General features: G+C 39.5%; 1 protein-coding gene across 1 annotated transcript in view; it reads left to right on the top strand.

The window, feature by feature from the left end:
• Positions 1–13,183, top strand: part of GMDS (GDP-mannose 4,6-dehydratase) — a 730,364-nt gene that overhangs the window by 124,435 nt on the left and 592,746 nt on the right. Inside the window, exons 3-4 of the mRNA XM_019663802.1 lie at positions 2,434–2,521; positions 4,632–4,741. Coding sequence (XP_019519347.1) covers positions 2,434–2,521; positions 4,632–4,741 — 198 coding nt within the window. The remainder of the gene's footprint in view (positions 1–2,433; positions 2,522–4,631; positions 4,742–13,183) is intronic.

Here is a 13,183-nt window from a genome sequence, read left to right as displayed (position 1 = left end):
TTAGTTAAATGGGAAATGAAATTTATTTGTCAAAATACTTCTGTTTAAGGCCTCAGTTTTTCAGAATTATATTTTGTTTTTGAACTGCTGTAATTTAATAATGATTGTGATTAAGTTTATATGGACTCACATTCAGCTCATTTATCTTTTCACTTTGGTTTTCTAACACTTCATCTCTTTTTACCCCAAAATCCTTATAAAAACAAACAAAAAACCCTGCATACATCCCTCCTGTACAGAGAAAGCCGCTAATCTCATATTCTTAACTGGATCACCCAGTTTGCACACATTTTGGCTTGTCTTAAAGTTTGTATTTCACCTGTCTCAACGCAGACAGACTTAGCTTTCATTAGTTCTTAGGACAATGCTTGCTGTCATGGATTAAGTGTTTGGCAGGTCTTTCTTTCCCTGTATACATGTACTACAAGATGGGATTGAGGCGAAATTAAAATACCTTCTTTTGGTATTAAAACCCCCCAAAACTAGCGCTTAATGCTTTATTGTCATGAGTGTGACAATAAGTCCTATGTTACTTATTTGCTGTGACTTTGTATAGTTGTCTGATTTTCGTACTGAATTAATGTCATTTAACTTTTTTATGAGACACATGTTTATATACAATGTGTATGTATATGGCATTTCTCTTTGTTTTGGGTTGCTGGAATATGTGACTTACCCAGAATTTCAACAATCAAGAGAAAAAAATAGGCCACTAGCACACATGCTCCATCTTTCACCAGTGTTTTTATTGCCAATCTCATATTTTTATTTTTTTTTTATTGTCCAGGTTAAATTTTCTGTTTTTAGAACATTTAAATTCCTATCTATCCAATGAAATAAAGCTCTACTTGCACCTGAGCAATCTGTTGTTCAGAAATAACTTTGGTAGTAAACACCAATTTTGCTATGTATAAGTGTATACATGACCTTGTTTTTATTTTAAAAAAAAACCACATTTCTTTAGTTTGCAGAGCAGTTTAACTTTACAATTAAGTACAAACTTGAAAAATTGGAAACCATTAAATAGAATAAATCCTAAGCTTAATGTATTATTTTCTTCACTTCTAAATTAAGAAATTGGTATGTAAACCCAAATCTCAATTTAATGTTTCCAAGATTTTACTGTTTACCTCCTAAAATGTCAACCAAGGTTGCAATGTTCTCTTCTTAAAATATTTTCATGTTTACCAAACTTTCTTACGTTTAGTTCTTTTGAAAAATAGAGCAGATGAGTGCTTTTCTCTTTGGCTAAAGCAACTAACAGAATTATTAGTTGTGGGTGTGTTATATCCTTTTTGCAGATGTCAATTTCTCATGTATGTCATGTAAAATGATAACGGCATTTCTTTCTTTTGAAAGAAAGTCTTATGTGCTTATAATTTCTCCTTGTATTTGGAATATTTGAGTCATGCCAAGGATTAATTTTGGTTTGAAATAGAAAACGATTGAGTTAAAATATAGGAGTGTTTTCAGCTGCAAATGAGACTATCTAACATTAGAAGGAACACTTCTAAAATAAGTGAAGGATTAAATCTGCTACCAATAGAACTGGAACTTGGGCAGCCAGTGACACAAACTGGTATTAGCATTGGCAATACAAAGGGAGCAATCTTGACACAAGAAGGAAGTGATATCAGGTCTGGAATAATTTCTCTTATGTATCAGACACAAACAGTCTTTTCTTCATTATTAGACAGGTATGCTTTCTTGTTCTAATGACTTTTTTTCCCTATACTTATTATGGTTAAGTCAAAGATAAAAATTTTTGCTTAGAAATCCTCTCTTCATTTGAGTTTTCTTTATATATTCAATCTAGTAGTATGTAAGCCTTGTCCCCAACCGGTGCTATTTAGCGTTCTTACTTTTCCACACAGCAGCGTTACAGCAACTGCTCTCTGATTCTGTTTGTGACCCAGATATATATATGTAGCAGGTGCAGGGCACAAAGGTCTGAGGACCCTGGAAAGATGTGGGCATCGGAGCCTCTCAGCCTCAGGTCCTGTGCTGAAGAGGCCGTAGGCCGTTTTCCTGATATGGCCTCTTGCGGCCTGTCTTCAGTTTCAAATGTAAGAGATATTTTTGTCAGCACGAGGGCTGTAAGTGTGTGTGTGCTTGGAAAAGGAGACATTTAAGTATCTACGACTAGCATTTGCTGTGAAGTCACATAATTATCTAATTACTTTTGTTGAGATTGGTAGTAAAAACACTGGTGAAAGATGGAGGTTGGGTGAAGGGGTCTGGAGGGCAGTGGTTGGGGAGAATGTAAGCAGTGGAATTACATGTACTTCTAATAATTTAAAAATAATTTTTATAAATAATAGTTATATATTTTCTCACAAAGCTAAACATTAGCAGAAGAACTTCTGAGTTGCTTATTAATCCTTGTTGCACATTTATAATTTATTCTTATCTTTCCACACTGTAATAATACAGGTTCATGGAATTGTACGGCGATCCAGTTCATTCAATACAGGTCGAATTGAACATCTGTATAAGAACCCGCAGGCTCATACTGAAGGAAGTAAGTAATTTTCTTTTTCTGAAATCTCTATAACTTCCTATATTAAACGGTATTTTCAAATGTCATTTTTCTCGAACCCATCGAGTTGCAGTTATTTACCTTTGAATTACCTGCATTGAATGCTATCCATATGCTTCACTGCTCCTAGGTCACAGTGCCATCTTGGTTAGGCTGTTACTAGGTTATCAGTCAGATGATGCCACTCTAGAGACCAACAGTAGACATGCCTTTGATCACCTCTTTCCAGGTGTCCCTGTCCTCTCAAGTAAGATAAGCTCCTTATTCACAGAACACCCTTGCTTTCTACGTTTGGTCTAATTTAATTAGGTTAAGCAATCTTTGTACATTTATTTACTTTTTAAAAATAATTTGTAAAGACAGGTCCAAAAATAGATGGCAATAAAAACTATATTTAATTGCTTTACAGATCATTGTCAGTATTTGCAGGTGTTTGTTATTTTTGTTAATAAATTGCCTGCCTGTAGCCTTACAGTTTACACAGCACAGTCACAGTGTTTTCTCATTTGATCTTTCCGGCAGCCCCTGAAGTTGTGAATGAGACCATTTTACAGATGAGGAAATGAAGGCTGAGAGAGGTTGTGACTTTATCAGTGCCACACACTGTGTAAAACACAGAGTTGGGACTATGACACAGGGTTTTTTAATTTCAAGTTTGCCCAGCTTTACTTATCCAGTTTTTCCAGCTAGCAAGGACAATCCAGTCAGCTTGTAAACCACAATTGATTTTATACTCACCTCGGAGCCTGGAATAGTTAAAGGTTTGGGGCACTTGTATAGGTAGTGACATCATCAGGAAGATGACCTACTTGTCCCCAGTAATAGCTTTTCACCTTAATATTTAGGTTATTCATTACATCCTCGTTGAAAATTATTATCATTTTTGTGCAAAGTACAGAGTGGTACTGCCATTGGATCTAGATATAGAACAAGATTGTGTAAAAATAATGAAAAGACCACGTCAGTAAATCACCCATATATGTGTCAGATCCTTCTACCAATGAAGTCAGTGTGAGGGTCTGCTTCGGTTTCTTGTTACACAGATAGTTGTCCCTCACTCAGTTATGTCACTACTGAAGGTGTCTCATCTCATGGGTGGCCTAAGGACTGATGTTTAGGAAGTACTTAACAACGGCTGGATAAAAGTCTCTGAACATTGCGGCCTGCACCTGTATCATTGTGTTAGAGTTCTTTAGAGTATACATACTGCTGAGAGATTTTCTTTGTCTGAATCTCAATCTTATGTAACATATAAGCACCTGTGAGCCATAAGATATGTTAAGTATGCGACGTCTGACAATTAAGTTTGCGAACTTGCTGCAACGATGTTGCTAATCTTTTTTGATATCAGAGGGATTATTATTATGAATTTGTACCAACTGGATAAACAATTAACCAAGTTTACTATTTGGAAGTGCTGAAAAGGCTGCATGAAAAAGATACATTACCTTAACTTTTCGCCAACAATTCATGGCTCTTGCATCACGATAATGCACCAGCTCACATGGCACTGTCTGTGAGGAGTTTGTAGCCAGTAAACAAATAACTGTATTGGAACACCCTCCCTACTCATCTGACCTGGTCCCCAATGACTTCTTTCTTTACCCAAAGATAAAGGAAATATTGAAAGGAAGACACTTTGATGACATTCAGGACATCAAAGGTAATACAACAACAGCTCTGATGGCCATTCCAGAAAAAGAGTTCCAAAATTGCTTTGATGGGTGGACTAGGTGCTGGTGTTGGTGCATAGCTTCCCAAGGGGAGTACTTTGAAGGTGACTGTAGTGATATTCAGCAATGAGGTATGTAGCACTTTCTCTAGGATGATTTTGCAAACTTAATTGTCTGACCTCGTATAACATTCATCATGATATATATTTTTTTTAAAGTTCGTCTGAGTTTTTACAAATCCTGTAGAGACATAGGCAACAAATGTGAACATCTTTCTGCTATTTAGATTTTTAAAGACTCTGCTGCCCCAGAACCAGTCTGGTTTTCAGACTTTTGGAATATGCATTTCAATTTTGATATTTTACAAACTGGGCATATGTTGTTTTCTTCTACCTAATGATACGTTTTGAACCCTAAAGACATGAAGTTGCATTATGGTGACCTCACTGACAGTACCTGCCTCGTGAAGATCATTAATGAAGTCAAGCCTACCGAGATCTACAACCTCGGAGCCCAGAGCCACGTCAAAGTAAGCTGTTTCCATTATTGCGGTTTCTGTGGCTGTTCCTGACTTACTCTGTATTTTATTTTGTCTGTTGCTTCTGAATACAGTAATATAACCACTAGTCCTAGTCCTCAAGTTTAGTCAGCAATACAAGTTTGTATATTAATGAATCTTAGTAAAAATACTAATACATTTTTAAAAGTACATTCTCTATTATTGAAAAATATAGTAAAATCTTACTGCTAGCAATAAAATAGCAGGATTCATTTATTTTGGGTTGATCTTGTAGTTATGAGCCCCGCTTGGATGTATTTTCTTCCATTTCAAGTCACATTGTAAATGAAGTGTTTTGTTAAAATGTTGGAAAATGAAACTCAATATAACTTCTATTTTAATATTAATTTTTAGTAGTGGTTATATTACTGGCTGAGAAAATAATATTTTTGAGTCCGAATAATATGTTAAAATTAATGGAATTAACTTTTTATTATAGGTGGTAAAAATCATTGGAAGAAAAACATTTTAGCCTCTTGTCTCCTCAGTATGATACAGCCAATGTTGATTTATTGCCCTGTGTTCAGATTCTCTGGTTGTCTATGTACCTCTCTTTAGTTTTTTATTCTGGAACAAACTGCAGTAAACCTGTGAAGCCCATCCACAGGGTTCTAGTAGTTTGCTTAATTCAAATTTCTGCCTGTCCTAGTGCTCACTTGAGTGAGTGAAATCTGAAGCCAGGGATATGAGATCTATTTAGACACTTTTTAATCAGCATAGTTAGTGGAGCTTTGAAATAAAAGCAAATTAACTCTATGTTAAAACAGTTCAGAAAATCTATCAGTATTTTTTTGCTGTTTGATGAATATGAATTCAGCAATCTTATTTCAGAAAGTCTTTAAGGTAATTGGCTATTTCTCCATGTTCCCAACTTTGGGCTGAGTGGAAGCTGCATGCCTGTTTTATATCTCTGCTAGTTTAAGGGAGAAACTATAAAGTAGATCAAATGAAACCAGGTGTAGAAGACAGAGAAAAAAGTGGTAAGCACAGTTTTGTAATTGATATCAAATTTAAAAACTGAGGTAAATCCTAATAATTTTTCTCTAAAATGTTACCCTTGAAGGATGGCTACATGTCAGTCAATAAAAACACTTCTTTTTTTTTTTTTAATAAATTCAGCTTTATTTTTTTCTTTGTTTTGTTTTAAGATTTTATTGGGGAACTGGGGGAGGGGAACAGACAAGTTGCTGTCCTTTTGTTCTTCAGTCTAGTTGTGGAGGATGTTGCTTCACTGGCCCCTGTTGGTATTATCATTGTGCTCTTCCCGGGTGAGGCAGTCGCTCTCTTCCCATTGGACGGCCACTTATGGCAGCTCACAGCAGCTCACGCTGGCTGCCAGCCACTCACGGTAGCTCACAGCAGCCAACTGTAGCAGGGGCTGCAACCTACGCCATCGCCAACGATTCATGGCAGCCCAGCTGTAGGTCGAGCTGTTGTTCACTACCTTAGCTGTAGAGGAGAGGGCGAAGCATCACTGGCCCATGTGGGAACCGGGGCCCTGCTGCTTGTCCCAAGCTGGCTTCCCAAGCCAACTCTTAATGAACTCGGCCGGCCCCAAATGCTTCTTAATTGTCTGTGTTACTAAAAAAATAAAAAATTTAATGCCTTTCTTAATCTCTGATGATTCTGTTTTTATCCAAGCTTAAGCTTTGAGCTGTGAACAGTATTGAGGAAAGAGCAGAGATGTTTTTGTAAACGTATTTTCTGATTTTGAAAGGCTGTCTCATGTGCACTATGCCTTGAGAGATTATCACCCGTCTTTCCTATAGAGAAGCAGTGACTTTATCACTCCTGGAATGAAGACTTCATTTATCCCTAACTGGAGCAACCAGTCCATCTTCCACATTGTAATTTATCTGGCTGCTTCTTGGCCTCCTGACCAACCATGAGAGTATCTTCCAGATAAAATAAATGTTTTGGAATGAATGCTCTGTTATTTAATTTCCTTCAGATTAAGAAGTTTCCTCTGTGATTGTAGTTAATCACCTCTGGAAGCTATAAACTGGCCTGGTGTGTGATGCAGGAAATTTTATAAGATTTATTTATAGAAGGCCTTCCCCCTACCATTTTGGTAGTAAATGAGCTGGTCTTCTCCTTTTTCTAAAACATTTTTGTAGTTCAGAAAGTCTGATATACTTTCTTTGTTTGAAGTGAGCCTACTAGTATCTGGTTATCATTCTAGGGTAGGTGTACTGTCAGTGTAGAAAGCATGGGGCATTGAGTTGGTTCCTTCTAAGTTGCTGTATGTGTGACGTTATCTGTTTTTATTGTGTTTTGCCTGCTTCTCTTTAAAGGCTGGTTAATTGGCAGAAATGGTACTTAATGGAATATGAATTTTGGCTTGTAAGATCATTTAGCCCTTCAACAAATATTCGCATGCATGGTAGAGTGGAGGACGCTACTCTAGATGTGCAAAGATGTGAAAAACCCACTTCTGTTGTGGAGGGTCTCAACTTTTGTAAGGGTGATTTGTGGCAGGTGACAGAGAATGGTGTTAATATTTTTCAGTCTTCAGAGAAGGGTGAGAGAGAACTTAAGTTTGAGGGGATTATGCATGGTGCCAAGGAGGAAGTTGAGGGAGGAAATTTATAAACATAGTTTGTAGGAACTGGTAGTTAAAATGGAGGTAATAATGTAAGTCACAGTGAGAAAACTTGGGGCGCGTTTGCAATGTGAGCATTCTGGATTAACTGAGCAAAATGTTTGTGGAGGAGAACTGTGAAGTAAGGCTAGATAGGAAGCTGGGCGACGTTGGGGCAGCCTCTACATGTTTTTGAAGAGGGGAAAATAGATTCAGAGATGAATTTTATAGGTAAGAGTGTCAAGGTAATGCTTCAGATAGGAAGCTGTTGGATGAAAAGGGTGGCATTAGAAGTGGGAACGATGAGGATGAAACAGGAAGCCTGGTGAGACTGATCCCTCTGCTGACAAGATACGGGGGCCAGGGAAGAGGGGAAATGATGCTCCCGTGCAGAGAACCAGACAGTGATGGTACCAATACTAGAATGCGAGGAGGAGCTGTTGGAGTCATGTGGAGGAAATGAGAAGTTCCTTCTTGGCTACATTCCACTGCCGTACTTAAAGGACATTCCCGTGAAACAGGTCATGAGGCAGTTTAAAACGTGCTGTGAGGGCTGAGAGAGATTTAGGGTACAAAGATGGAAGTTCGTTCTGGGAGTTTTTGAGATGCTAAGGCAGCAGATGGAAAAAGAGGAGTGGAAGACTAAAGACTGACCTGTGGGGACATGCATCTGTAATATTTATATTGTGGAGGGACCAAGAGTAGTCACTGATGATGGGAAGTAGAATATGGAGAGGCAGGAGGATGGAATTGTGTCACAAAATAAAAAAATAAAAAAAGCAGGCCATTTCAAGCAGGAGGAGATGTCAGCAGTGCTAGATAATTCACGCAAGTCAAGGGGAATGAGGACCAGGATACGGTCACTGGCCTTGGCAGGGAGTGTAGAGAGATTTGTGACTTTTACAAAGAGCATTTTAGCGAGATGATATAAAAGGTAGCCAGAGTGCAGAGGGGTTAGAAGTTCAGGTGTTACCTGGTGAATGCAAATTGAGTGGATTCTTTTCTAGAAATTTCCTGGTGTAAGGAAGAGAGAGAATGCGAGAGATCTCACTTCAGCATCAGTTGCAGGTTGCTGGGTCCTTCCCCAGAATGTCTGATCCATTAGGCCTAGGGGGCGGCCTGAGAACTTGCATTCCTAGGACCTGTCCGGTGATGCTGTTCCTGGGCTGAAGACTTCACCTTGAGAACCACTGCTCTAATGTTTCAGGCTTCTTGGTTTATCCATATGTAATGTGCACCTTAAATGCATTTTTCTTGCGTCTTCTTCCTTTACTGTATTAGCTGTTGAATTTGATATGGAATAATCCTGTTCGTTGCCAGTTTGATGACTGTGTGCACTTGTAAAGCCTAAAACTATACCTACAATCAGGAATGATGACACTGGAGAGTCTGAGAATCCCATATATGTTTATACCAAAATTCTTCACTTTCTGAAAGCCTTTTCTGAGCAGTCCATGGGAATGAATACTTCTTGAGCACTCCTAGTATTTTAGGGGAATAATAAGAGGTCTGATAATTAAGTTCACAAACTTGTTGCAACAGTGTTGCTAACCTTTTGATATCAGGGATTATTCATTATGAATTTGTACCAACTGGACAAACAGTTAACCAAGTTTACTATTTGGAAGTGCCAAAAAGGCTGTGTGAAAAGTTAGACGACCTCAACTTTTTGCCAACAATTCATGGCTCTTGCATCACGACTTTGCACCAGCTCACATGGTACTGTCTGTGAGGTTTTTAGCCAGTAAACAAATAACTGTATTGGAAACTTTCCCTACTCACCTGACCTGGCCCCTAATGACTTCTTTCTCTACCTGAAGATAAAGGAAATATTAAAAGAAAGACATTTTGATAACATTCAGGACATCAAGGGTAATATGACAACAGCTCTGATGGCCATTCCAGAAAAAGAGTTCCAAAATTGCTTTGAAGGGTGGTCTTGGCGCTGGCATCGGTGCCAGCTTCCCAAGGTGAGTACTTCAAAGGTGGCCAAAGTGATATTCAGCAATGAGGTATGTAGCACTTTTTCTAGGATGAGTCGTGAACTTAATTTTCCGACCTCGTATAAGTAGAAGCCACTGTCAGAATATCCCTTAAAAGCCCAGGTTTTATGCCATTATTTCTACTGTGATCTAATGTCAGATTGATTCTTAGTCATGGAAAGAGTGGGTGTAGAGCAGGGGCTGGCATGATGGTAAGCTGGTGATGACAGATTGCCAGGGTGCTCTGGGGACGCTGCTGTGTTCCCCTACAATTTCCAGGCTCTTTGCATTGGGCTTCAGTTGTGTCTGCCTGTTCTCCTAGCAGCCTGTTAGTGGTTAAGATGGAAAATACATGTGAGTATTTTGTTCCTTATAATTAATTTCTCTGTATTAAATCAGCTTTGTTGGATTTATTGTATTCATATATAATAGTTTTTAAACAAAAGGTCTTTTGGACAGTGGGATGCTTACAAGTCTGTTAATTAAAATACATTTATTATTTGCTTTGGAGCTCTTTTGAAAGAAGGTTCTAATATTAGCACATTTTGTATTTAATTTTGAATCCATGACTTCTACACTGGGAATTGTTTGTGTTGGCTTCTCTTTGCACAGAATAAAGTCTTCTATCACTCTCACTTCTAGTTAATTTGATGTGGGCTATGGTATGCTAAAAGTAAGGAAAATAAAATAATAGGAAGTTGGTCTGGTTTCCTGTAGGAAACCAGTGAAGATGAAATTGGTTCTTGGAATAAACCCACAGCAGTCTGGGAAATACTGACTGAAGACATTTTTCTGAATCATAAACAGAAAAATTATGACTCATGAAGTGTAGGTCATTGAAAGGCTGATTTGATCTTATGTGGGAGAAAGTGAGAGATGACTGAAATGTACTAGTTATTAAAAGTAGCTAAATCTAGTATGATGACATCATCCAAGTAGGAACAAATTATGCAATGTATATAGTATTGCCCATTTTGATGGGGAAATGTTTTAGGAACCTGTTTATTGTTCTTTTTTTTCCCCCAGTGTAAATAATAGTTTTTCAGTAATTTCTGTCTTAAATTTCATATCTGTTCAATATTCATTCCTTTCATGATTTTGGAGTTTCCCACCATTCCTCACAACTTCTTTGATCATCTTACATCATTCTTGAAGTCATAGTGTTGGATGAGATCTTTCTACAGTAAATCTATTTCAGTATTACTCTCTTTGTCTCACAATGTTATGTTGGAATTGCCTATTTTTTTCAGAGAATGAAAATTATGCAATGATGGAATATTAGAGTTAAAAGGAACTTTGGAAATGTTATAATAAGGTTTTCATTTTATAAATGAAGTTACCTGCTGACAATCACATATCTGGTTCCTGGCAACCCAGGACTGGGACTCACATCTACAGTTTATTTTAAAGACCATTCAAGAAAATGATTATCTCTGCTAATAATAATTCTAATGTAAGATAGTCTTCACCTGAAGACTTATCTACATATCTAAATTTTTTCTTAAGCTTATTTTTCCCCTTGTGTCTTTAGTACAGACAGAAACTCATTTACTCCTCACTTTTGAGTTTTGAGAAGGATTTTCAAATTCCTTCTCAGTGTTGAAGACCTTGATTAAGTCTTTCTTTAGCTTTCTCGTATTCAAATTGAATACCTCCATACTTTTTTTTTTTTTTTTTTTTTTAGCTGAGCCAGCCTGCCACCTGTTGGCAGCTCAGTGGCAGCTCAGCTTGGGCCAGGAATCGAACCGGTGACCCTGTTGCTCAGAGCTTGCACTCTTGAGTGAGCTCTTAACCAACTGAGCCACTCGGCCAGCTCCAATAATTCCACATTTTCAATTCATTTTCTAACTCTTTAATTATCTTTATTATTTTCCTTTTCAATGCTCTATAAATCATTTAAGTTTGTTTCATGACAGGTAGAAGGCCTAAGTGCCCGGAATGTCAGTTGGTGCATGGCCGAGTGAGTGGGAGCAGGATTTCCTATGGGGAAATCCTGGGGGATTGTGTGGGACCAGTCAGCAGATTCTGAACACGAAGCACAAAGGAGCCAAGTCTAAATGGTCCTCATAGTGGTACTTCCAGTCCAGAAAGCTAGGCAAAAAGCAGACCTGATTGTGAGCCAAGTAGCCAGGCACCAAGTGAGAATCCAGGGGAGATGAGACAGAAAAGCCAGTTCAGGGACTGAAGCTGGGAATAAAAACATGCATAGGAATTATAGAGTGACCCCTGGGAAGGGGACTGAGCAATTTCATTACCTGAGATAAAAAAATTGTCATCTCAAGTGGCTTTTTCCTGGCTGGTCCTGAGAGTTGAAATTTATAGCTGGAGCGCTACCCCCCATATTTATCTCCAGGAAGCCTAAACCTCTGTGGCTGCTCTAATTGACGGGCAGGGGGGTGGGGGGCGGGTGACTACATGCACTGGGAGAATTGTGTTATGGTGGGGAAGGGCAGGTGCCTGGGTTGAACATCTGGTTAGTGCCTGAATAACCCAGTTATAGAACAAAACAAAATTGCTACAATGTGGCCCTTTACTGTGTAATTATAGCAAGGGTAGGGGGTGGCCTGTTAAAACCCAGAGCAAACAGCAGAGAGGACTGTGCTTCTGTGTCCTCGCTCATTTTCTTATTTATGTTGGGTCCTGGGGAGCCTTACAGGGAGGTGTGAGTAGAGCAGGAACATAAGGGCTAAGCAGGGGCTGTTAGAAGGAACTGTTAGAACATCCTTAAATGTGACAGGGTCTGGCCTCACGTCCTACACAATTGCTTGTTAGAGTTCATTCTGTCAGGTCGTGTGAGTACAGCTATCTACCTGTCTGCTCTGCCAGCTGCCTTTTACCAGGCCCTGTGCCAGCAGGATGCACAGGAGGCTCCCACATGCAAACCATTGTGATGAGTGTGCAAATAGACGACTGTGTCACGGGAGAAGGGACACTGTCATACGGGCAAGAGTTCTCAAATCAGGGGTACACATCAGCATTCCCAGGACACATTATACAATTTCGGATCCAGGCCCACCCCAGAACCTGGGCTTCGTGTTCCCCTGGCTTCAGATCTTGGCCATGCCATGTGCTCTCTGTGTGGCTTTGACAGAGTGCTCAGCCTTACTAAGGTTCCAGTTCATCTCTAAAATGAGCACCTACCTTAGGTTGTGGATCCTATGGGCCTTTGCACTTGCTTTTGGCTGTAATACTCTATCCCACATAGCCACCTGCCTCATCCTCTTAACTTTCCCCACCTTTACTTCAATGTCAGCTTCTCAGCAGGGTGGTCCTGATCATCCCATTTACAGCAGTACTTCCTGGAAATACGGAGGGAGCAGGCCAGCAGATGACAGTAGTAGGAGTGGGGGCCGGGGGACAGGGAGTTTGAGCTGGCAGCTCCCTGCTCAGCACCCTTCCGCCAGCCCCAGGGTGCTCTCAGCTCATAATGTAGGCCAGCATGAGGGGCTGTCCCACCATGAACAGTGAATGCGCTCAGGTGACTCAGTGAGTCTGCATACCATCCACTCCCTGTTGCTTCTGCCTGTGCTGGAGGCCTGCCCTTTGCCACAGCCTCTGTTTGAATCCATATGCAGGAATGTTGCCCTATTCAAATGCCAGCAGTTTCTGCCACTGAAGCTTTAACTTGGTATGACATATTATAAAGGGCCAAATGATGTTTTGGAGCTGTTGTTTTTTATTAAATGGGCCCTAGAATTCTGAGGTGAAAGATCTTGGTGATGAGCCGGCTCAGGCCCTTACTTCAGAGTGCTGTCCAGAACTTCCTTTGGCTGAGAGGCAGAGCCTGCAGATCTAGAGATCTAGGCTGGGACCCAGATCTAACTGGCTACGGGGGTGGGGAGTGGGGGG

This window comes from Hipposideros armiger, unplaced genomic scaffold, assembly GCF_001890085.2.
Source record: "Hipposideros armiger isolate ML-2016 unplaced genomic scaffold, ASM189008v1 scaffold_405, whole genome shotgun sequence".
NCBI classification, from domain to species: Eukaryota; Metazoa; Chordata; class Mammalia; order Chiroptera; family Hipposideridae; genus Hipposideros; species Hipposideros armiger.
Note: the sequence above shows the minus strand (reverse complement) of the source record. Positions and strands in the feature narration are given on the sequence as shown.